The sequence below is a fragment of the Pseudophryne corroboree genome, chromosome 8, assembly GCF_028390025.1.
Source record: "Pseudophryne corroboree isolate aPseCor3 chromosome 8, aPseCor3.hap2, whole genome shotgun sequence".
In the NCBI taxonomy this organism is placed as follows: Eukaryota; Metazoa; Chordata; class Amphibia; order Anura; family Myobatrachidae; genus Pseudophryne; species Pseudophryne corroboree.
The window spans coordinates 257,324,731-257,350,330 of record NC_086451.1 but is presented as its reverse complement, the minus strand read 5'-3'; the positions used below and the strand labels follow the sequence as shown (position 1 = coordinate 257,350,330).

Below are 25,600 nucleotides of genomic sequence, written 5' to 3'. Positions count from 1 at the left end.
CCCTCCCGCCACGCCTCTGCCTGTCAATCAGGCAGAGGCGATCGCAGCCCTGAGATGCTTTTACTATGCAAAGGAGCAAACCAAAAGGCTTCAGACTGTGATCGCTGCTGCTGCAGCGATCCAGTCTGAATTAGGCCCTGTGTGCAGAGCAGGTGGGGCAGATATAACATGTGCAGAGAGAGTTACAGTTTGGGTGTGGTGTGCTCAAACTGAAATCTAAATTGCAGTGTAAAAATAAAGCGGCCAGTATTTACCCTGCACAGAAACAATATAAATCTCTATGCACGTTATATCTGCTCCACCTGCAGTGCACATGGTTTTGCCCATTAGAAAAAGATTTTGCTTTTGCAATCCATGCTGAATCAGGCCCAGAGAAACTACTGACCAGTGACATGAAAATGGTAACCACTGAACTGTGCTTTCATTTACATTTCATTGCTACCACACATCAAGAAGTCATTTTACCAAATTCTATATTCCACAAATTTCAGTTTTTCAAAGTCTGTGAATTATTTTGCTAATGTACTTAACAACAAATTGTACTTCAGAACAAAACTGATTTTTAAGATGTATTTTTTTTAACAAATTATACTAAATAAAAGTCCAACATAAATGTGTGTTGCAAGTTGCTTTTTATAAACTTAGGATAATTTTTTTAATTCTTATTTTAATCAGTAATAGGAAATGTATTTATCAATATCACTCTCTATCTGTAATCTGTTGGTCAATCTAAAATTTATTACAGAAACTGAACCACAGGATATTTGCTCATCTCTAAGTTCCAGAAATGTATGCATCAATAACCTTTTAATCAACCAAGACACAGCACGCGTCTTCTTAATACCTTTATTGTCATTAAATAACACATGCATCAAATGTCATTGGCTCTGTGTTTTTAAAACAAATACATCAACCTCTTTAAATAATATAGTAACAAGCAGCATTTCAGTTTGGTCCTATGGACAACAATACAGCAGTAAAGCTTATACTGATACCTTACGTGTCCTGGGCAAGTGTGCGTGAACACAAGTCCACTACACAAAACACGTACTTACAGTTAACAGCTGTGTACAGTAAGATATAAATACAGGCATTAACATGTATATCAAGATCACAAGTTAAAAGAGCCACCAGACAGTGAAAATAATAACCCTTTCACTGGTGGGGGAGTTGACCCTAACTTTGGCTTTTTCCACTTGTAGTTTTGAGGTAACTCTATTTCATAATCCAACTGTTGAAAAATTTCAGCTACCATGATGCTTTTTTAACTACAGTAACGGCTCAGTGAGAATCCTGGGAAATGCAGGTCAACAAGAGCTGAAGTGTCGAAGAAGACCCTTACATATTCACGTTTATGATTTTATAATGTGGGCAATTGCATCTGGAACAGTAGCTTTTTGCTTTAAGCTAATTTTGCAAAAGGTTGCACTTCCCCGATATCAGGATCCTGCGTACGCACAGGACTGATTATGTGCAAGTGCAGAATGGGTCCTGTGATCGCATCGAAGAGATGCAAATGCCTCTTCCTGATTGACAGGCAGAGGCGTTCTCGGGGAGGGATGGAGGAGAACGCCTCTGCCTGATTGACAGACACAGGCGTTCACAGGGAGAGAGTGACGTTGCCGGAAATGGGAGCATGTTGCCCCCATTTTCCTGGAGTGGCAAGGCCAAGGACTGCATTGTGGACGCATTTTCCCTGGCCTCGCAAGGCCACCTGCGACAACAAATCTGAGTAAGCTCAGGCTTACTCTGCCTGCTATCGCAGATGAACATTGCGACCAATGGTCGCGATGTTCATCACAGATGTGATGTAATCGCAAATGCAGGATTGCTTTGCAATTGCAATCCTTTCTGAATTAGGCCTTGTGTCCCCAATTTCAATAGGATCACTAGAAATGGAGGATCTTATGAACCTGTTAATAAAGAGTGAAGATTTATCAAAGCTTGAAGAAAGATAAAGTGGAGAGATAAAGTACGTACCAACTAATCAGCTCTTTTCAATCTCCCCCAGAGTTTTCTAAACCATATTCTCTTGCTATAAAAAAGGACTCACTGTACTCCTGCAGCTTGATATCGCAAAACATTAGTGATTGAGAATTAACATTAAGGAAGATCGGTCCCTTACCTAGGGCTTCCAGTAATATCAGTGATGCTTGATTCTATCTAGTGTGTTACTGACTCCACAGCTGTACCTCAAAACAACTCAATGTCTGAACATACATCCCCTCGTAATATATATAGTGCTGAGGAAGAGATACATCCAACCAGGTTCAATAGTGAAGTAGGCATACTCACCCTATCTTGCTACTATAGTATACAACTTTTTTATAATATATTCCAATAATCTTTGCGATTGTATTAAAATTCCAAACACTAATCTTCAAACTTTCAAAATATTATTTTCACAAAATACATATATTTATATATCTGTATTGTGCACTTCAGTGGCTTAATGGCAGGAAATGTACATTTTATTGTCTAAAGTGTAGCAGTATTGTGCAATATGATGTTAGAAACAAAACACCTGGAATGACTCAGTAGTTGTGGTAATATACATGTTCTGGATTCATGAGTCAGAAGACATGTTGTGTTGTAGCCTGAAGGTAGCCTATTCCAGGTTCACTGCAGAAGTATTACAAAAATTTCACAACCAAATGTTGATGTCTTTAAATCATGCATGGCTTCAATTATAATAAAAGGTAATGGATTCATTGTTATTTTTCACATCTCATAAGTGTTTCATGAAATTTTCTATTCATCCACAAGATGGCGGTATTTTGTCTAGGGCAGTGGTTCTCAAACTGTATGCCATGGCACCCTGGGGTGCCTTGTATTGGTGGTCCAGGACCAATTCAAATTATTTATGGTCAATGTAATAGACAAAACCAGTGCTGGTGGCTGTCAATCATAAAATATGTGGACAAACAGAAGCAAATCTTGTTCCTCACCACATAACTGAGCCTCAGGATGACACATAAATACAATTTACTTAATTTAATATTTCTTTCTAAATTTCTCAATATGACACTTTTGGCCTAGGGGTGCTGTGAAAACAATTCGGATACTCTAGGGTGCCGTGATTCAAAAAAGTTTGGGAACCACTGGTCTAGGGAGTTGCTAATTCCTCTTTTTACCTAATATATTTGACTATACTGTACCTCACAAAATGACTGTAGGCACGATAGAAAACAAATACGTGGTCTAGCTCATAAGAAAGCATTTCGATAACCAATACGGCTGCTGCTGCTGCTGCTGCAGAATCTGGGGCTAGTATTATGAAGTGTAGGGCCACCTGTGTACATTAACCCCTTCCTTAAATGCACCTGTGATGGGCCAATAAATTGATTATGAGCAATATCCATTCTGTGTATCATAATCTCATTGGAAGCAGAATATGCAGTTACCATTTTGCCTTATGAAGCAAAACATGGAATGTTCATATCTCTTAAAATATAAAACATTGGTAAAGTTTGAATAATCTCTAAGGAGAGGTATTAATTCTGAGATCCTGCAAGATATAAGATAGTGCTCAGTACAGGAATTATACAGTAAACATGGTTTACTGAACTTTTTGTGATTACTAGCTCAACTGTAAATAGACTACAGTGTATTAAATTGGTATGTGGTAATCTCTGTATCACCAGCTAGTCTTAAAATTTACATCCCCTATGGCCAGTTGACAGATTAGAACAATTTCTTAGAAAATGTAGTTCAAAAACAGCCGAAGAACCCAACAACTTAAATCTAATAAACACCAAGTATATATAAAACATCAGTCCATAAAGTGCTCCAACAACTGACAAAAGAAGATCAATTGTGCTCTTCTGTTTGAGAAATATACTAATGTTTTGAAGACATGGAATGAGAATTCAATGTGAATGAGGAAAATAAAAATAACTAGCACAGCGCTTGCTATTTAAAGTTTCACTGTATGATTCGTCAACAAGATGCAAAGAGGGAATCAGAGACGCTTTGATGCTGCTGCTCAAATATCGTTTCCTAGGAGACTGGATGAACTCCACTGTTTGAGGGAGAGGAGTTAGCCCTGCAGACTCTGAAGTGGGTGATGCAGAAAAAAATGAATAGTCTGATTACTAATAGAGACTGTACTTACGTTGTACTCAGGGATTTATTTCCCACTTATTTTGTGTGGTTGAGATAAGGTATTTCTCTAACCACATCATGAACTTGCCATTATTTTATGAATTAAAGCTGATTTTCTTATTGGGAGACTTTACATATAACTAATTCACACCAGTAGAAAAAAAGCACAGTATGCAGACAAACACTGGATATGCAGTGGAGATATAATTAGTAAAGCAATACAGACATTCAATTCAAGTAAAACCTGAAGCAAAAGGTAAAGCAGGGCCTGCTATACGGGGAGAAAGGACCCAAATTATGGGCATTGTGAGAGGCATTCTGGTGAATGTATGTTAATTAAAAAAAGCACTGGAGATTATGTAACTACAAGCAGAAAACAAGGCTAATAGGAATTTGGAAAGGGTAAATTACATTTGGCCATCAACCACCTATGGTTAACAAATGGCAAATAGTTTTGTCATCGATTGGGACTACCAATGGTGTACATTGGCAGTTGGAGGTCCAGTGGTGGATGGTGGCAGCAGTCTTTGCATGTGTAGCCATGGTCTGAGGCACATGCAAGAGTGAGACATTGACAGCAACTGTTTTATCACTGATGGTTATAATACATTGATGGTTGAACCAATAATAGACAACCTTAGTTTATAGTGACTACTTAAAGCTGCACTACCACCTGCTACAGAAAATGTAGGCTGACCAGTACTGTGGCATACTAAAGAGATGTGAAGTGACCGGGAATGCAGTTTAGGATTGGTGCTTTCGCTCACTCCCACCGGTGACACTATTTTAAATGGTGAACAAAATAGGATTTTAATTACCTACCAGAAATCCTTTTCTCGTAGTCCGTACTGGGGTACATTTAGTACCATGGGGCATAGATGGGTCCACTAGTAGCCTTGGGCACTTTAAGAATTTGATAGTGTGCGCTGGCTCCTCCCTCTATGCCCCTCCTACCAGACTCAGTCTAGGAAACTGTGCCCGAGGAGATGGACATACCTTGAGAGAAGGATTTAAAGGACAGTGGTGAGATTCGAACCAGCACACATAAAACAAGAGGAAAGCCATGCTAACCAAACTTGATGAGGAACAGCAACAGCTGAACCAACAACAGTACTTAACAAGTAACAGTGCAGGAAAACGCGAAGCACTGGGTTGGCGCCCAGTATCCTCTAAGGACTATGAGAAAAGGATTTACCGGTAGGTAATTAAAATCCTATTTTTTCTTACATCCTAGAGGATACTGGGGTCCATTTAGTACCATGGAGATGTACCAAAGCTCCCAAACCGAGTGGGAGAGTGCTGAGATTCCTGCAGAACTGATTGACCAAACTGAAGGTTCTCAGAGGCCAAAGTATCGAACTTGTAGAACTTAGCAAATATGTTCGAACCTGACCAAGTAGCTGCTCAGTAGAGCTGTAAAGCAGAGACACCCCAGGCAGCCACCCAGGAAGAACCCACTGACCCAGTAGAGTGGGCCTGTACTGATTTTGGAACTGGCAAACCTGCTGTAGAATAAGCATGCTGGATAGTAAGCCTGATCCAGCGAGCAAAAGACTGCTTTGAAGCAGGACGCCCAATTTTTGGGGGTTCATAGAGAACAAACAGCGAATCTGATTTTCTGTGACGAGCTGTCCACTTCACGTAGATCTTCAAAGCCCTCACAACATCCTAGAACTTTGAAGAAGCAGAGGTGTCGGTAACCACCGGAACCACAATAGGTTGGTTGATATGAAACGCAGACACCACCTTAAGAAGAAATTGCTGACGAGTTCTGAGTTCAGCTCGATCTTCATAAAAAACGAAATAGGGGCTTTTGTGATACAACGCCCCCAGTTCCGACACATGCCTTGCTGAAGCTAGGGCCAACAGTGTGACAGTTTTCCACGTAAGAAACTTCACTTCAACCTCCTGTAAAGGCTCAAACCATTCTGATTGTAGAAACTGCAACACCACGTCGAGATCCAAACGTGACGTGGGAGGCACAAAGAGCGGTTGGATGTGCAGAACACCCTTCAAGAACGTCTGAACCTCCAGGAGGGAAGCCAATTGTTTCTGGAAGAAAATGGACAAGGCCTAAATCTGGACTTTTATGGAGCCCAAACGTAGGCCCACATCCACCCCTGACTGCAGAAAAAGGAGAAAACGGCCCAGTTGAAATTCCACCACAGGAAATTCCCTGTTTTTACACCAAGAGACATATTTTTTCCAAATACGGTGGTAATGTTTAGACGTTACCCCCTTTCTGGCTTGGATCAAAGTTGGAATAACCCTGTCCGGGATCCCTTTCCGGGCTAGAATTTGACGCTCAACTTCCATGCCGTCAAACGTAGCCATGGTAAGTCTTGATAGACGAACGGCCTTTGTTGCAGAAGATCCTCACGAAGAGGTAGAGGCCACGGGTCCTCTAAGAGCATCTCCAGTAGATCCGCGTACCAGGCCCTTCTTGGCCAGTGTGGAGCAATGAGTATTGCTTGAATATTTTCTCTTTTTATACTTTTGAGAATTCCTGGGGTCAATGGAAGTAGTGGAAACACGTACACCATCTGGTAAACCCATGGAGTCACCAGAGCGTCCACCGCCATAGCCTGTGGGTCTCTTGACCTGGAACAACACCGCTTGAGCTCCTTGTTAAGACGAGAGGCCATCATGTTGATTTTAGGAACCCCCCCCCACCGACGTGTCAAGCACACGAACGCTTCCAGGTGAAGGCCAAACTTTCATGGCTGGAGGTCGTGTCTGCTGAGGAAGTCTGCTTCCCAGTTGTCCACTCCTGGAATGAAGATTGCCGACAACGACACAGAGTGTCTTTCTGCCCAGAAGAGAATCCTTGTTACCTCTGACATTGCTGCTCTGCTCTTCGTTCCGCCCTGCCGGTTTATGTATGATACTGCCGTCACATTGTCCGACTGAACCTGATTGAACCTGTGATGCCTGTAGAAGGGCATTGTATATGGCCCTTAGTTCCAGAATGTTGTTTGGGAGAATGCTTTCCTGACTTGACATTTTCCTTGGAACTGTTCACCTTGGGTGACTGCTCCCCAACCTCTGAGGCTTGCATCTGTGGTTAGCAGAATCCAAGTTTGAATCCCGAACCTTCGGCCCTCTGTCAGGTGAGAAGTCTGAAGCCACCACAGAAGAGAAATCCTTGCTCTTGGCGACAGACGTATCTTCTGGTGCATGTGGAGATGCGATCCAGACCATTTGTCCAACAGATCCAGCTGGAAGGGCCTTGCATGAAACCTTCTGTACTGCAGTGCCTCGTAAGCGGCTTCCATCTTCCCCAGAAGGCGAATGCATAGATGCACTGATATCCGGGTTGGTTTCAGAACATCCCGCACCATCGACTGGATTACCAAAGCCTTTACCATTGGAAGGAATACCTTATGTGCCTCTGTATCTAGTATCATCCCCAGGAACGGAAGCCTCCGTGTTGGTTCCAGGTGAGATTTTGGTAGGTTCAGAATCCACCGTGATCCCAGAGTAGACGAGTTGAGAGGGCAATGTTGTCCAACAATCTCTCCCTGGATGGTGCCTTTATCAGCAGATTGTCCAGGTATGGAATTATGTTCACTCCCTGTTTGCGGCGAAGAAACATAATTTCTGCCATTACCTTGGTGAACACCCTCGATGCCGTGTAGAGGCCAAATGGCAGGGCCTGGAACTGGTTGTGACAGTCCAGAAATGCAAACCTTAGATAAGCCTGATGAGGCGGCCAGATTGGAATATGAAGGTACGCATCCTTGATATCCAGAGACACCAGGATTTCCCCCTCCTCCAGACCTGAGATCACCGCTCTCAGAGACTCCATCTTGAATTTGAACACCCGTAAGTACGGGTTCAGTGACTTGAGATTTAAAATGGGACTTACCGAATCGTCTGGCTTCGGTACCACAAACAGGTTGGAATAATAACCTTTGTTGCGCAGATGAGGTGGAACTTGAACAATGACCTGAGTCTGTACCAGTTTTTGAATTGCTTCTTGTAGAGTCATACTTGCTTCCTGAGACGCTGGTAAGCCTGAGTTGAAGAATCTGTGAGGTGGGAGTTACTGAAACTCCAGCCTATACCCCTAGTTGTTAAGATCTTTGATCCAGGGATCCTGGCATGATGTCACCCATATGTGACTGAAATCTCTTAATCGGGCTCCCACCTGCCTGTCTTCCAGGCAGTGCGGTCCACCGTCATGCTGCAGGCTTTGAGGAAACAGAACCTGAGTTCTGTTCCTGTGAACCTGCAGTTGCTGGTTTTCTGGGTTTACCTCTATTGCCTCTGGAGGCTGTAGAAGAACCTCTGGTTTTATTTTTAAATTTGGCTGTCCGAAAGGACTGCAAAGTTGGAGCCGAGTAGGTCTTCCTAACTGGGGGGGCTGCGGAAGGAAGATATGTAGACTTACCCGCCGTAGCCTTGGATATCCACGTATCCAGTTCAACTCCAAATAGAGCCTCACCTGTGAATGGTAGGCTTTCCACGCCCTTCCTGAAATCTGCATCTGCAGTCCACTGGCATAGCCATAAGCCCCTGCGTGCAGACACTGCCATGGAAGTGGTGCATGCGTTGAGCAAGCCTATTTATTTTATGGGAGTATATGTTGTAGGAGTAAATCTACCTCCCCCCGGATAAGGAATCTAATCCCTCAATTAAGTTACCTGACCATTTTGCAATGGCCCTAGTGATCCATGCACAAGCAATAGTGGGTCTTTGGGCCACCCCAGCAGCTGTATATACAGATTTGAGAGTGGTCTCAATCTTGCGGTCAGCCATGTCCTTTAAGGAGGCTGCCCCAGGGACAGGTCAGATTATTTTACGTGATAACCTAGATACCTATGCATAAACAATCGGTGGATTTTCCCATTTCTTCCTATCATCCTGAGGAAAAGGGAAGGATGTGAGTAACCTTTTAGGGATCTGAAATTTCTTATCAGGATTAACCCAAGTCTCTTCAAATAGGGAATTCAACTCTTTTGATGCAGGAAAAGTAAACAGAGGATTTCTTTTTTACATTAAAATAAGATTCCTCATCCTCCTCTGTCACCTTATCAGGAATGTGCAGGATGTCTCTAATAGCTTCTATCAGGGCCTGTATTCCTTGTGACAGAGCAGCACCCCCCCCCCCCCTCCTGAGTCCACCTCACCCTCCTCCGCGTCTGATACGTCATCATCAGTGTCAGCCTGCAGGATCTGGCCAGTGTATGCTTTTGCGGACAAATGGTAGGGGTCTGAGACGCCGGTATGGGAACTGAATCTCTATTCATCAGGTCATCCACAGACTAAGGAGTAAGGAGCTGTTCCCCGCGCTGCGGGCTAGGTGCGCTCGCCACAGGTTTGTGGACACCCACGAGTGGGAATAGTCCCTGTTAGTCAGCATGCCGACTGTCTGCATTGTGAGGGGGCGGGATACCGGCATTGGTATTGTGACCGATGGTCTCCTGATCGCCAGTCACATAACTACATCCCTAAAAAGGTCCTGCATACACACCTATACAATCGTCTGTCCATTCCCCCAATATTGGGTGACTGGGCCAGGGATTGTACGGCTGTTTACCCAGCTTAAGCCATGTCTTCTGTGGCATTTAAGATAAATAAACAAAATTAGTTTAGACGTGCAAATCTAGTAGAAATGATAAGATGTAGTCAGTGACTGAATGTAAGTATTGGAAAATAGATGAGCGTACTATATACTTTATTTATTTTACTATCTTCTTTCATATATATTATTTTGTATCTTTCCCCGTTAAATGCTACATTTATGGCACATGTGCTCTTTATACACATGACATGTCTCTGCTGCTCATCTCATAATTCTGTAGGTTTAGGGGGGAGGGATGGGGGGGGGTTACCACATACAAAAATAGGAAACAAAGAAAATAACAAAACAAAACTGCAGCTGAATTATCCTTAGTCTGACTGCAATATGTATGTTTGTGTATATTTCCATTTGTTACTATGGCTCACAAGTAAAAGGTCACATTGCTTGACCATATTCATACAGAAAATGATTTAACTAGACAAGTGGAGATTTTCAGCCAGATAAATATACACAAACATGAACAGACAGGGCTAAGTGATACCAGCAGCTCACCAGCAAGCTACAGTAAGTCATGAGTTATAATGTATGCATTGCAAAACTCTAGTGAGAATCGGCACTGTCAGTACAATGTGTTATAAGCTCTGAACATGGAGACTCTGATTCTTTAATCAGACCACTCGTTTTCTTCCAGTTCTGAGTCATCATCCGACTCACTGTATTCCACAGCAATTCTGCGCGACAAGATTGTGGCGACATCATTTCCAACTGGCTCCTTCTTTGCTTCCTGTTCTCTCAGTTCTTGAACTTTCCGAAGCTGGATACCTGTACAGCAACCATAGGTCATAATTGTTAAACTGACAGTAGTAAAATTTCCAACAACAAAAAAATGTAATCAGTTGTTGTTGACAGTTATAACTGTAAGTGGCCCTGTAGTCTACACACAGCAGAAGAAGCAATTTTTTAGGCTCTGCCAATACTCAGGCAAATACAGCATGTTAGTCCAAAACTCACTAGTCCCTATTAAATCAATAGACTCTCATGAATGTACACATACAGAGATGGACACTACCTGAATGCAATGCCGATGTTTGTGCAGTTGAGCGATTGTTTGCTACAGCGCATGTGTGAATTCTTCTGAAACTCCTACAGTGCACGAGTTGCCCTTATTATACACACAATGGCGCTGTTGTGCATGGAAGTGCTGGCATCAGAGATTGTGAGGTAAAGTGATGGACGTTCATGGGCAGTGTCTGGGAGGTGGCCTGAAGGGAAAGCCATCTCATGGGCGTGTAATGGCAGTGTTGCAAGTGTGTCAATGCAAGCGGCCCGTGTTCTCAGACGCAGAGCCACTATCACCGATGCCATGCTCAGATGTAGGCAGTGCATCTGCCATAGGCTGGTGCAACTGTTGATGCTGGATGTGATGGGGCACTGATGGTGGACTATCTGGAATCCCTGACGTGCTACTGTGCACAGGAGCGCAAAGAACAGATGTCTCAGGGCTTGCACATCCTGGCGCAAATAAGTACTGCTGCAGCAACACCCACCTCTGCATTAGGTTTGTTATGCCTCTCTGCACCAAGCACATCAGTAATTGCTCTGGCTGCTACTGACCAGTTACCAGCTTATGAATGCACACAGAATAACAGTCTGCAAAAGTGCCCAAATACCACTGATTGCTACCGAACGGTCAGCTACCAGACTCAGGCATACAGGTTCCGTCCACAAATGATGGCTATGCAGAGGAAATGTGTGACTTTTCATATGAAAATACACATGGTTTTAAAGCTGATGTAGAAGTATTTTCTCTGTAGGTCTTATAGCGACGCTGCAGAACATAAGGATACAAGTTATTTTGGTTTCTTCATAGGTTCATTTATAAATGTAGGTGGAAATTCATATTGTTTCTATTTACACTATGTAACATACAGTTCTTTGTAAAATGAAAAGGAACCATAAGTCATTTTATTCCATCTCTAAAGTTATTAAACTCGACCATATAAGGTGAGAAATTAGCCATTTGCATATGGATAGTGATCAGCAATGCATTTGCAAACTTACACGGGGCGTTTTTTTCTATCTGTCGGGGTGGCGCCTCTGTACTTGCAGACAAATGCAATTTCTCAGAATAACGATCCATGCTGAATTAGGCCCTACATACACTATACTTTTCTATTCTTCTTTTTTTTTTTTTTTTGTGTGCAGGAAAACTGTTCACATTAGCTATAGCATTGGAGCAAGCTTGTGTGTATAGTTTCTCTCCTGGCTAAATCCCACTGCAGTAACTGGCAACATTATCTTTCTTGGTCTGTTTGGCACTGGTCATCTCATATATTATGATGACTATGGTGACACATAAGGTGGGTACACACTAGGTGACGTGCTCTATGAGTGACGTCGCCTAGTGTATCCCCCACCAGTGCAGTCGGTGGCTGGGCATACACACTGAGCGATATGACGTTCATATCGCTCAGTGACATCATGCAGTGGCCGGGCCGTGCAGGCAGCTATTGGATGACAGTCCAGATTGAGCTGCCTGCACGGCCAACAGCGGGGTTAGTTAGCAACCTGCAGGGTCGTGCATCACTGGTCGGTGGCGGCATACACACTTGCCGATAAAATGAGCGCCGTCACTCAGGAAGGGTGAAAATGAGCGACGTCGCTCATTTTCTCGGCAAGTGTGTATGCACATATAGTCTATGCTAACAAACTTGCTTTCTAATAAGCTGCCCAGGAATAAACTAAAGAAGCACTGAACTACAGATCTGTAGCTTTTCCTGTGCCTTGCATTCATCCAGAAAAGAATAACATGTGTTTCCTACAAGAGAAGTGTCATAATACAATCCAGCATTTAATATGAGCACTGTGCACTACTTTATATAGTAGGTGCAAATATAGACCCCTATTCTACAGTATGTGCGAGATGCAATCAACATGAAGCTGAAGGCAAGTCAGACCCAAAGGAGAATGTGTGCACCAATGTACTGTATAAACAGCCTAAGGAGAAGTAGAACTGCAGAAGGTATAACACACATGTGCTCTGTATGTACATCATGTGTAACTGCTCGCCTGGCCTTCAAAGAGGAAGCATCAGGTTGCTGTAATGTGAGGAGATTTACTGTTGCCAAACTCGAGTCCTTGTGAGCTTACAGAAGCCTCAGTTTTGAATTTTCAGGTAGCACAAAGGTATTGAGAGGGCGATATGTCAAGCTTTGGAGAGAGATAAAGTGGAGACGTTGCCCAAAGCAATCAATCAGCTGAATCTTTGATGTTATACACTGATTGGTTGCTTCATGCAACTACTCCACTTTATCTCTCTCCAAGACCTGACATATATCCCCTCCTGTCTCAAAAGGCCAGTTCAGTTTAATAATATATATTATTGTGTTGCAGTGAACAAAGATACATGGATCCCTCAGATTCAGCAATCTAACTTATACACACAACCCTATTCACACTGGGTTTAATCATTTTAGTACAGTATCTGCTTAATTTTGTTATTGACAGGTAAACAGAGCAGGGCCAGATAATAACATAGGGATCAGCTATCATTGTGCAGAGACACTGAGGCTGTGTTTCCAGGGTGGATGATAGAATGGGGATATGGGAAAGTAGGACATGCACTGCTCTTGCAACAGTTTATAGAGATGCCACCTCTCCTCTGTTTAGCTGTGAAAAATGAAACGAAGGGCAGACGGAATTAATTAACACCAATGTGTCCATACACTAAAAAGCTACGACATTTTAACTGTAATATAAAAGTAAAAAAAAAAAAGTAAAGGAAAAAGTGTCTATGCAAAAAGTCAGAATTAGCCAACAATACATTAAAGTATTTCCAGAAGGAAATATATGAATTATTAACATTTTTGCTACTTATGTTTGTCAAATGGGTCATATTTGTTACTTTATAATGAAATTTATATATAAATATAAATGAAGATTTCGGGTTGCATCCTCACCTCTGCGGATTGCAGCTAGGAGATCGCTCCTGGCATCACTCATAGGGATGAGCGGGATCTGAGGTTTCCTTGTTTCTATAGTGACAGTGGAAGGAGAAGCTGCGTGAGCAGGAGAAGCTGTGATAGTTGGAGGGCCTGGCGGAGGTGGTGGTGGAGCGACTGGTGGTCCCAAAGGACCAGTTTGAAGAGGGGAACCAGAATATGGGCAGGGTGGTGCTGGAGGAGGGGTAGGGGTATATGACGACATAAAGGCAGCAGCATTGGGAGCTGCAGGAGTGGGAGCTGAAATCGGGCTGCCAAAGGCTGTTTGTGCAGAAGGAATCACAGGTGGTGGTGGTGGAGGAGCAGGAGGCACAAAATATTCAGTCATCGGCACTTGCTGACCACTACAAGAGGAAACAAAGTGAGATAAAGTGAAAATTCACTCTTTGTGATACAATATATCAATCCAATACCTCCTGCAAGTAATAGCTTTGATAAAACCCCACATATTGCCCAATGTCATGGATGCATAGTTATTTTTGCACATGGTACCAAATTACTAAGAGCTCGTGAATGATTCCATGCATTATATGCAATGTGCATCCAGAGATGCCTTCATCTTACAGTTCCTCTGTAATACAAAGTGATCAATAACAGGGAGAACTTAAAGGTTCTCTTTTACTTTCAAAGAAAACTAGCATTTAATGTGTTTATGTACTGTAATTGGAGAAAAATGCACTATTTATTATTGTATTGTTATGATTCTTATCATTAATATCTTTACAGCTTGTTGTTGTAAATACAGCTATAAGGATTGGACTACCTGTACGACACATGCTAAAGAGGAGAAAACCACTAACTACTGTATAATAAAATTTATGTAATATTTTTAGTCGCTAAAGTAACTGAAAAGTTTAATTGTGTTTATTTTTCTAAAACATAATAAAATTATGCAATATTCATTTTGTGCACATTGCAAACTTTTTATTGGGGACATTCTTCAGATCTGTACAGTTCAAGACCTTTGATGCTTAGTCGCTGGGCCCGCTATACAATAATGATTGCAGGAGGAATCTCAGTGGCACACAGCTCCTGCTAAGACCATGGTGGCTAGGAGTCAGGAGAAGGACAGTTCTGGGTAGAAGTGAAGCATTAACATGACATTTTGTTATTGTATAGTGGTCAGCATTTTTTGCCTCACCTTGCTGGCACCTTGGTTGAATATAGAGTTGATGTGATGGTGAATTGAATTGTATGCATTACTGATTAATGGACTGATATGAATAAATAAACATTCTCTATTTGAGAAGCACTGTATAGTATCTGGTAAATGAATAAATAAAGGTTAATAATAAAACTAAATATTAATATTCATGACATCACACTGTAATAGTTTAAAGCACTGACACACACACACACACACACACACACACACACACACACACACACACACACACACCACAGTTTCCCTTATGTACATATTCTATTTCTTATATTTCCAATGCAAGTATAAGGCTAGGTACACACTAGACAATGTGGCTGTCAGTCTACAGCATGACTGATGTAATGATACATTGGTCGTCCCGTACACACTGAATGGTATAGCACATGACCGCGCGATATGTCGTTCTGTGGCCACATCCAGAAGTGTTGTTCAAAATATCTTCTGATTGGCCTGTACTGCAGGCCAATTAGAAGACGCGATGAGTGACACGCAGGAGCACACAATAGTTCGTACACAGTAGATGATGTGAACAAAATATGCGCTGGATCAAACGATATATCGTCTAGTGTGTACCCAGTACTTACTGCAGTGGCCAGTGCATAAATGAAAAAATATTGAGTTCATGTAAAATGATAACAAATAAGAGTGTTGAATTTAGAAAATTCAATTATTTAATTAATAAAGTGACTGACAATATTTGACAGCAAAGTAAATATTATACAGAAGCATCTGGACAAAATCTATGTGTATTATAATGCTCACTGACACTGGATATTTTAATCACACTGAAAATTGTATAATATTAATGAATATACGCTAATTGGTTGTACTTATATCTACAGACCTCCCCACCCATATAAATAATACAGTCCCCTTTACTTCAAACAGACCTGTGCTTAATTAAAAAAAATGAATACACAAATAAGTTTTTAGCTTCTCTATTAGTGCCATCATGAGATACTTGATATGTAGAATTTTCCATGCAAAAGCATAGGGAGGCATTCATTTGGAAGTGCAATATTCACAGGGTTATCACAATTATCTGGTAACCCCTTCATACACATAGTGCAGCATAAAACCATATGACTTGAAAAACACCCGATTTCCCCTGCAAATGTGCATTTTACCCTTTGACATATTCAGTAGCGGATCTTGCCACGGGCAAGCAGTACTTTTGCCCGGGGCGCCGCCTTCCGGAGGGCGCAGGGCGCCCTCCGGAGGGCGCCGCACCAGGGCAAGATCCGCTACTGGTGTGTGCCCCCTGCTGCCCGCTGCCCCCGGCCGCTACCGCTGGGAAGGGAAACTAGACGCGTACGCGTCTAGTTTCCCTTCCTGGAGAGGTCCTTTACTGTGCGGTGCGCGATGACGTCATCGCGCACCGCACAGCAAAGGTCCTCTCCATGAAGGGAACTAGACGCTACGCGTCTAGTTTCCCTTCGTGGAGAGGACCTTTGCTGTGCGGTGCGCGATGACGTCATCGCGCACCGCACATCAATTCAGCTGTACAGGGGGCGTAAATGACCATGCCCCCTGTACAAAGCCACGCCCCCTAAAGCCGCCCGGGGCGCCACAAGCCCCGGAGCCGGCCCTGGACATATTAGCCCCTGATGCCCCAAGACATAAGCCAAAACCCCGTTTTTCTTTCTGCAAAAAGATGCTGTGAACTCTCCAAGGTGCTGAAGTCTTCTTTTCCAAGTACCGGTAACTGCAGCAGTGAAGATTTATTTGTCCTGCAAACTATGGAGTTTGGATTCTGCAGGAAAAAAGTGTCCCTTACATACTGTAATAATTGCTATTAAAGTACCATTTTTTTATCATTCACCCAAGGTATTTAAGGTGGACATTTTTTAAAAGGTAAAATTAAGTTTGTTTTGCCTTTAAAAATATTGCAGATAAAGGGCGGTATCCTATTACCTGCGGTACATCACCGCAGGTAATGATATCACCCAGGTCTATCCTATTAGCCCTGATAAGCTAGCACAAGCTGTGGCTTATTAGGGTTTTTGTGTACTGCACCGGGTGCCGGCTCCTGACAGATCCCGATGCAGCGCTCCACCTCTGCCCCTCCTCCCCCGGTCACATGACCGCTCCCCTGTCATGTAACTAATGCTGGGGAAAGAGGGGAGACGCAGGTCACGGCGCTGCCCCATCTTCCCCATCGGGGGTCACAGCGCCGAGTGCCAGCTCCTGGCCCGCGGTGCCCTCCCTGCAGTCCCCTCCACTCGCTACTGCAGTCACAGTGGTTATCTGGGATTTTGTTGTAACTGCCTCAAGCAAAAACGGGGCTGTTTCCTCAGGATAAAGGGTATTTATTTTACAGGCGATCTAATAGGATAGCCTGTAAAAAAAAAAAAAAAAAAAAGGTGAAACATCTAGAAAAATCGTGAAAAAAGTCATTTTTTCATGCCTGGTGTTTTACAGTGGGTAATAGGATCCTGGCCAAAGTCTATCACATTTTACAGTGATTTCTTTTTTCTCCAAAAGCTGTGGTTTCAGCTGTTGTATTATGTTTAACTGCTTGATGTTATACTGTAAGTCTACAACCTGAAAATGCTTGTTTACTATAAATCCCTATTGAGAAACCGATTATAACAGACTTGAGACGTTATCCATGACCTTCTTTACAAACAACTGAAAATAAATTTTAGCTTTCAAGTTTCTAAAAACATTTTTTGCTATAAAACATGAATTGATAAAAACATTATTTCCTCTATAGTGGGACGAATGAAATATTTTGGGCCTGATTCTGAGTAGCGACGGTTTTGAATTGGCTCTCCACTGCAGGTGGAAGCCGTGATCAGCAGCAGGATTTCGCAGAACAGATTCCGGTATTCTCCTCTCTCTTTCTTCTTTTCGTAGGAGCAGTTCCGGTCCCCATGGTGCATTTAGATTTTGCAAGGTCTTCTGGCTCTAGGAATGGATCTACCTAACACCAATCATAGGGAACACGGGGCCTAATTCAGACCAGATTGTAGCAGCAACTTTGTTAGCAGTTGGGCAAAACCAAGGGGGTCATTCTGACCTGTTTGCACGCTGCCGTTTTTCGCAGCGCAGCGTTCAGGTCACTACTGCACATGCGTATGCACCGCAATGCGCAGGCGCGTCGGACGGGTACAAAGCAGATCGTTGCTGAGCGATGGATTTAACGAAGAATCCATTCGCACAGCCAATCGCAAGGAGATTGACAGGAAGAAGGCGTTTATGGGTGTCAACTGACAATTTCTGGGAGTGTTTGGAAAAACGCAGGCATGTCCAAGCGTTTGCAGAGCGGGTGTCTGACGTCAATTCCGGGACCAGACAGGCTGAAGTGATCGCAAGGGCTGAGTAAGTTCAGACCTACTCAGAAACTGCACAAAATGTTTTTGCAGAGCTCGGCTGCACAGGCGTTTGCACACTTGTAAAGCGAAAATACACTCCCCTATAGGCGGCGACTATCTGATCGTAGCATTGCAAAAAGTAGCTAGCGAGCGATCAACTCGGAATGACCCCCCATGTGCACTGCAGGGGGGCAGATATAACATGTACAGGGAGAGTTAGATTTGGGTGGGGTGTGTTCAAACTGAAATGTAAATTGCAGTGTAAAAATAAAGCAGCCAGTATTTACCCTGCATAGAAACAATATAACCCACCCAAATCTAACTCTCTCTGCACATGTTATATCTGCCCCCCCTGCCGTGCACATGGTTTTGCCCATCTGCTAACAAAGTTGCTGCTACGATCAGATCTGAATTAGGCTCACGGACCGCTACTCTACCTATACCTCCAGCGGTACTGCATCTGTCCCCCCCTCTCATCCCTCCCTCGCTCTACAGAAGAGGCCGGAAAGCAGATGGGGACTAATGCGTGAGTGCTGCACTACGACTATCTCTCCTCTCATATATCTTAAAACAATTCAAATAACAAAGGTAGCTAATATTTCTTCTAATATGGCACTAGCAGTGAATAACCATGCTTAACATAAAATAGCCTTTTTTGTTGTTGCAATATCTATCTGTTTAAATGTATAAGAAGAGCTTTTTTACAACTGTATATACAGAGTAACCAGATTGCAGGTGGAAATATATGTTAAAATACCGCACTGTGCTCATTTCGGGTGCGGGACTCAGGGTCGACACACATTAGGTTGACACCTATTGGTCGACAGTGACTAGGTTGACACAGGAAATGGGTCAACGCGGCCATTAGGCCGACGTGAACAAGGTCGACATGGAAAAAGGTCAACATGAGCTTTTTATGTTTTTTTCGTGTCGTTTTCATCGTAAAGTGATGGGGAACCCCAATAAGTGCACCGTGTCCCCTCGCTTCGGGCAAGGTGTCTCGCTCCGCTACCGCTGCACTCGGCACAGGTTACCATCGTTCCCACTTGTAGTCCACGTGGATATGGAACTGGCAGTGAGTAACTATGCCTACGACAAAGCATATTGGTGAAAATATTTGAAAGCGGGATAGTACGGCTTACAATCTGCGGGTGTACAGATTCACGTTCATAGCTGGTATACCATCCAATTTATTGGATAAACAAGGAATTTGGGCACTGGGCCCTTTCTAACCAGATTGCAGGTGGGAATGTTAAAATACCTCTCTGTGTTAATTTCATGTCTTCTATGCATTGTATTTCCTGATTAATTTATCAGAGCATACGGAACAGAAACATATGGTACCAAATATTTTCTCCAATATGGCAACGGCAATGAGTAACCATGCCTAAAAGCAAATGGGTGAAAACAATTGAAAGAGGGACAGTGCGGCTCACAATGGGGGTAATTCAGATCTGATCGCTGGACAGCGATTTTTGCAGCCCTGCGATCAGATAGTCACCGCCTACAGGGGGAGTGGGTTTTCGCTGTGCAGGTGTGCGTTCACATGTGTAGCAGAGCTGCACAAACTGATTTTATGCAGTCTCTGCGCAGCCCAGGACTTACTCAGCCACTGAGATCACATCAGGCTGATTGGGACCGGATTTGACGTCGACACCCTCCCTGAAAACGCTTGATCCCGCCTGTGTTTTTCCTTACACTCCCAGAAAATGATCAGATGCCACCCACAAATGGCCTCTTCCTGTTAAATCTCCCTGCAATCGCCAACTCAAATGGATTTTTCGCACCATCCCGTCACAGGGTGCCGATGCCTGTTGCACGCCGGCGCAGTGCGGTGCATATGCATGCGCAGTTCGGATCTGATCGCCCGCTGTACGAAAACGCACAGCAGCGATCAGATCTGAATTACCCCCAACCTGTGGCTATACAACTTCACGTTCACATCTGGTATATCATCCAATGTACTGAATAAACAAAGAATTTGGGCATTGGGCCCTTTCTATACACTGACCAAAAGAACGATAATAAGGAAGTCTTATATGTAAGTGAGTAAACCAAGTGTTCAATTTACTCAACTCTCCTTCAGGTTGACTAATATATATATGGTGAGATATGATCAATGGAAATCGTCAGGAATTTTTGGGGGGACTATTACATCCCAGAAAGAGTATGAAGATATTGTTTGTATCCTGCAGGATTAAAATCTCTTTATACAGTATACTGTATATCATGCAAGTTTTGCTTTTTGAACCACATTTTGTTTACCTTTTATACCAATGGATATTAAAATCTGGACATGTTTTCTAAGGTATCTGTATTCTTAAAACGTGGAGAAATTTGATTCCGAATAGTAAAACTCTTATGGGATATATGCATACATCCTGTTAAATACTACACATTTAGTGTTGTGTCTACAAAAATAGTGTATCAATACTAGTAAGCTATTTGTGAGAAATGGATATGATCCACTGTATGTGGTGTTTGTAATCATACATTGTATCCAAATCAGTAAACGTCATCTGAGAAGCAATACTGCTACAGACAAATTACACTCAGAGACAACGTTTAAAGCAGAATTTATTGAATATTTTTGATACTGACACTGACACATAAAAAGAGGGAGATACACCAACCAATATCTAAGGCAGTGGTTCTCAATGTGTGTGCCTAGGCACCCTGGGGTGCCTCAGGACACTTGCAGGGGTGCCTTGGATTGGTGGTCCAGGACCAATTCAAATTATTTATGGTCAATGTAATAGGCAAAACCAGAGCTGGTGGCTGTCAATCATATAATATGTGGACAAATAGAAACAAATTTTGTCCCCCAAAACATAATTGAGCTTAAGGATGATATATAAACATAATTTACTTAATTTAATATTTTGTCCTAGGGGTGCCGTGAAAAAAATCCTGATACTCTAGGGCACCGTGATTCAAAAAAGTTTGGGAGCCACTGATCTAAGTTATTCTCACACATTTAGGAGTCGAATACTTTTGGGGATACTGCGAACTCCACACTATCTGCTGAGGATAGGATAAATAGATTGTCCAACAATACATTTTGAGAGAAAACCCCATGTGATGAGAGTTGATGAACTTTCTCACAAATAAAAATATTTTCACCACAGGATGATACTTACGTCTATCACATAGTAATATCCATATATGGGTGAAATATTATTTCATTTTTCTTGAATTTATATACCCTTTATATTAAAATCTATATTGTAATAATACTTTATCATATCAACTAACTACAATAGAGTGCTTTACTTCTTGTTCTGGCCCAGGCCAAACAAACCTGATATTTGTGGACATTACTTAATTCCTGATGCACCTCCAACCTTACACTATTGTCATTCCGTTTAGGAGATATATATACACTAACAGGTTGGTTATTACATTCATTATTTATAGTCCAACAGTCCGGTGCAGGATAGTACACGTACACTGATTCTGAGTAGTACACAGCGCATTCATGTCCACATCTTTTGCCAGTCACTCCTGATGTACAGCTGTGCGTCTGAATGTACAAGGACTCAGATCATGCTTGGCGCTTCTTTAGACACAACCATCGGTTACACCATCAAAAGTTGCACCAGCCCCGTGCTAGGCGCAGACTGTCCATCAGAGTATGGCCCCAACGCAGGCATTTAAGCATCTGACGCAACTACTTTAGTGACATGCCTGGGACACGCCCATAACATGCCCATAAGACGGACTTTCTCTGGGCGTCCACAAACCTGTGATGCCTAATACATTTTCAAGACATTTCTGAGACCGTGTGTCTTAATCTCAAATGTAACTGTGCACAGTCTCTGAATGCATGCACAGTGCACTTTAAATACACGTGTAGTAGAGAAAAATCAATCAACTGCATTTGACGTTGGCAAAGTGTCCAATTCAGAATCAGGCACTTTGTGTGAGCCAATAACCCTGCTAATGCTGATTATTAGACTAAGGGTAAATGTACTCATTTACTTAATCATGTACATGTCACAATCACGCAAGAAAAATGCTAATGCACACTGCGAGCTTTGGTCCCAGATTACTGTACTTTGGGACCAGTGATATTACCAAATGGGCCACAGAAGATCCTGTTCAGAAATACTTAACTGTCATTGATGTGACAGCGCCCCAGCATCCTTGCATTGCATAAGGCTGTAAAACTACAGCACCAGTGCCTCATTTTTGTGCTTACACTTTAGACTAGCTGTTCCTGGCTCAGCTGTTTGATCTTTGAACTTTGACCCTTAGCCTTGTTTGGCTTTCACTGCCACTCTGATTTCCCTGGCTTTGTTCTTGACCTCATCCATGGATCATCCCTTGCCAACCTGCAACAGATTCATGGCTGCTTACTTGTGTACTGAACTGTCGTCTTTGATTCCGGCTCTGTTTTCCCATCAGCTATCAGCAACTGAGATCCAAACTCTGAATTTACATCACTGCAGACACTGTGTCAGGAATCAGCGTTCAGTAGTACCTCACTTACCAGCGTGCTGGTGTGCAGGCCTCCGGGAGTCACGGCCCCAGTTAGTTGCTGCATGAGTACCCTGTCCGCGGAGTGCAGTACCCATTATCACTGTGTACCCTGAAGTCCACTCAGCGTGTACCCCACTGTGTGCCCACCATCTGTACAGCATGGGCACCGCCATGACACTTGCGGTCAGCTGACCTGTAACACCCAATCCTGCGCTGTGTCTGCACACATGATTCAAGCATCCAATGCCTGCCGGCCCGGGGGGTATAAATCCAGAACATTGGCTCAGTCTCATCACCTTGAACAATGCGTCGCATCCAGTGCACAGCGTCTCCTGGCTCCAGTCTCCTGCCTCCAGTGATTTCCTAGCTCCAGTTTCTCTGTTGAACTACAGGCACCAGCCATCCAGCTCTGCTACAACTCCTTCCACAGTCGGCTTCCACTTCTACATGCAGTAAGAGACTCTCTTCAGGTGCTGATTTACCATTCTCACCTGTGTGTTGTTAATCTGCATTCAGCACTGTGCTTTTGCATCCAGCACTTAAAACAACCAGCTTGTAAATTACCAACTGTCTCCTGCTATAGCCTTGCTTGGCTTTGTGTTGACTTTGTTCATATCTATTGACAGTGTGAATCTATTGTTGTCAGTTTCCAGACCGATTACCGGAGTTATTCATTGCCTGTATTTACCGCCATCGGTTTCATTACTAACCTACTGCATATAGTTCTTGTTTATTATCGGCTTCCAAGCCAGCCATCGATGCTCACCATCGGCTTCCAGGTCGATCATCGCTGTTTTCTAATCACACTGGTTTCCAGACCAGCCCATTACCTGTGACTGTTATTATACCTCTGTCAGCTTCCTTGCTAAAAGCCATCTGTATTGCCATTTTTTATCCAGTTGCTGTTTATACCTCTGTGTGCTAAATAAACATCATTGCGCACATGCACAGGTACTTACTGCAGCCTGCTTGTTTCCTCCACTGCAACACCACTGACCCACTAGTACCCCCTCCGGGAACAGACACAGTTACAGACCTGACACACTGGGTATAGTTCGTGTGGCACACGTATGTTGTATTTGGTATGAATGTTCAACCACTTGCTACCAATGTTATACATATCGTTCCAATTGTCTTTTACATGAACCAAAATGTGTTTTTATTTATCCTATTGCAATCTATCTTTACTTTTGTACTTTTGCATCTACTATCTAATTGTCTAAATACACAGTAAATACATTTCTACTTGTGACTTAGTAGTATTATTATTATTATTATTGTTATTCTGCAGGACCACCTTGTAAAGTACTTGAGCAATGGTGTCTGTCTGGATAAATAATGTTAACATAACAATGTTTGATTTGAAATAGTTAATAAAAAACGGTCATGGCCCTGAACCAATCAAGACTAGTGGACCTGGCGGCAACAGCAGTGCCAGCCACACCGTCAGTGCTAACTCAGGGCAGTGATGGGCTTTTCCAGCAGGCCCCTACACGACAAAACCTGTGTCATCATAGGTCCCGCAGTCCCACCCATAGAGTACTCTGCAGTGACTCAGTCCCTGAGGCTACAGCCACTGCTGTGTGCTGGTGCCGTCCACGACTGAGAGCAGGGAAGAACTGCTACTGACAGGTCAGGTTAGTCCTCTGTGAAGGGCTGGGCAATTAATGTGTGTTTTATTTTTTTCCTGTAGGGGGCAATGCAGTTTATTTTTTCCTGTGGGGGGGCAATGTTCTTTATTTTTTTTACTGTAATGTGTGTGTGGGGGGTGATGTGTGTGTATTTTCAATATTAAAAATAATAATTAAAAATTATTAATTTTGGATGTAGCTGGATTGAGGTGTGTTCCATAATGTGCTAGAAGACTAGTACGGGATAGTAATAATTCCTTCTCCCAGTTCCCTTATTCTAATGCCTGATGCTGCAGGAGACCACCCCCATGCAGACTCTGGGACCTGGCTAGCACTTTATCTTCAAAGACAGTAGGTATGATTGACCATAAGCAGTCATTGCAATTATTTTTCTTAATGTCTAAAATTATTTTTTTTCATGACCCCTTTATATCCAGTGCTTTATTGTAATTTATGTATATGAATGTGTATCCCATTTAAAAGCACACACCGGGGTCTGTTTCTAAAAGGCAAAAGCATTAAGATTTTTTTTTTCCCTGTATACCATGCCCCACAGCCTGCAGCAGCTGCCACCAGCAATAGCCTCCCCATGTAACGCAAGTGTAAGCCTATTTCACAAGGACAATGGCTGTCCTAATATCTCTTGATATGCAAAACAAAAAAATGCTTTGTTATTAAAATAAAGCTTTTTTTACATTTCTAATTATATTAGATATTTTTGTTTTTAAATTATTTTAATGGGTTTTTTTTTTTTTTACATTTTCAATGATCTTGAGTCTCATTCTGAGTTAGGAGTAAAGCAAAGATGAGCAAGCAACTGTGCACCTGGACGCGGAAACCATGCTGCACTGCTGGTGCGGAAGATTTAAAATGTGCAGAGAAGATTTGGGAGGAATGTGTCTAAACTTAAATCTATATTGCAGTTTACAAAATAAAAGTGTCCAGCATTAGTGTGCTACATGCAAAAGCAGACAGTATTTACCCCATATGCAAATAAATAAATGTATTTGCACCCATTGCATTGCAACAGGGTTGGTCCACGTGCACAGTTACTTGCTCTTTTTTGCTTTACTCCCAACTCAGAATCAGCCTTGACTATGGGGGTCATTCCGAGTTGATCGCTAGCTGCATTTGTTCACAGCGCAGCGATCAGGCTAAAAAACGGCAATTCTGCGCATGCGTATGCGGCGCAATGCACACACACGACGTACGGGCACAATGAACGATGCAGTTTTGCACAGGGTCTAGCGATGCATTTCAGTCGCACCGGTTACCGCAGAGTGATTGACATGAAGTGGGCGTTTCTGGGTGGCAACTGACCGTTTTCAGGGAGTGTTTGGAAAAATGCAGGCGTGCCAGGGAAAATGCAGGCG

At 42.8% G+C, this 25,600-nt stretch overlaps 1 protein-coding gene across 2 annotated transcripts in view; it reads right to left on the bottom strand.

Annotated features, from left to right (window-relative positions):
- Positions 1–830: 830 nt before the first annotated feature.
- LOC134948908 (actin-binding protein WASF3-like) overlaps positions 831–25,600 on the bottom strand; it is a 251,169-nt gene continuing 226,399 nt past the window's right edge. For both annotated transcript variants that reach the window (XM_063937187.1, XM_063937188.1), the window contains exons 8-9: positions 13,591–13,976; positions 831–10,453 (exon numbers count right to left, since the gene is read on the bottom strand). In XM_063937187.1, coding sequence (XP_063793257.1) covers positions 10,296–10,453; positions 13,591–13,976 — 544 coding nt within the window. In that variant the 3' untranslated portion in view covers positions 831–10,295. The remainder of the gene's footprint in view (positions 10,454–13,590; positions 13,977–25,600) is intronic.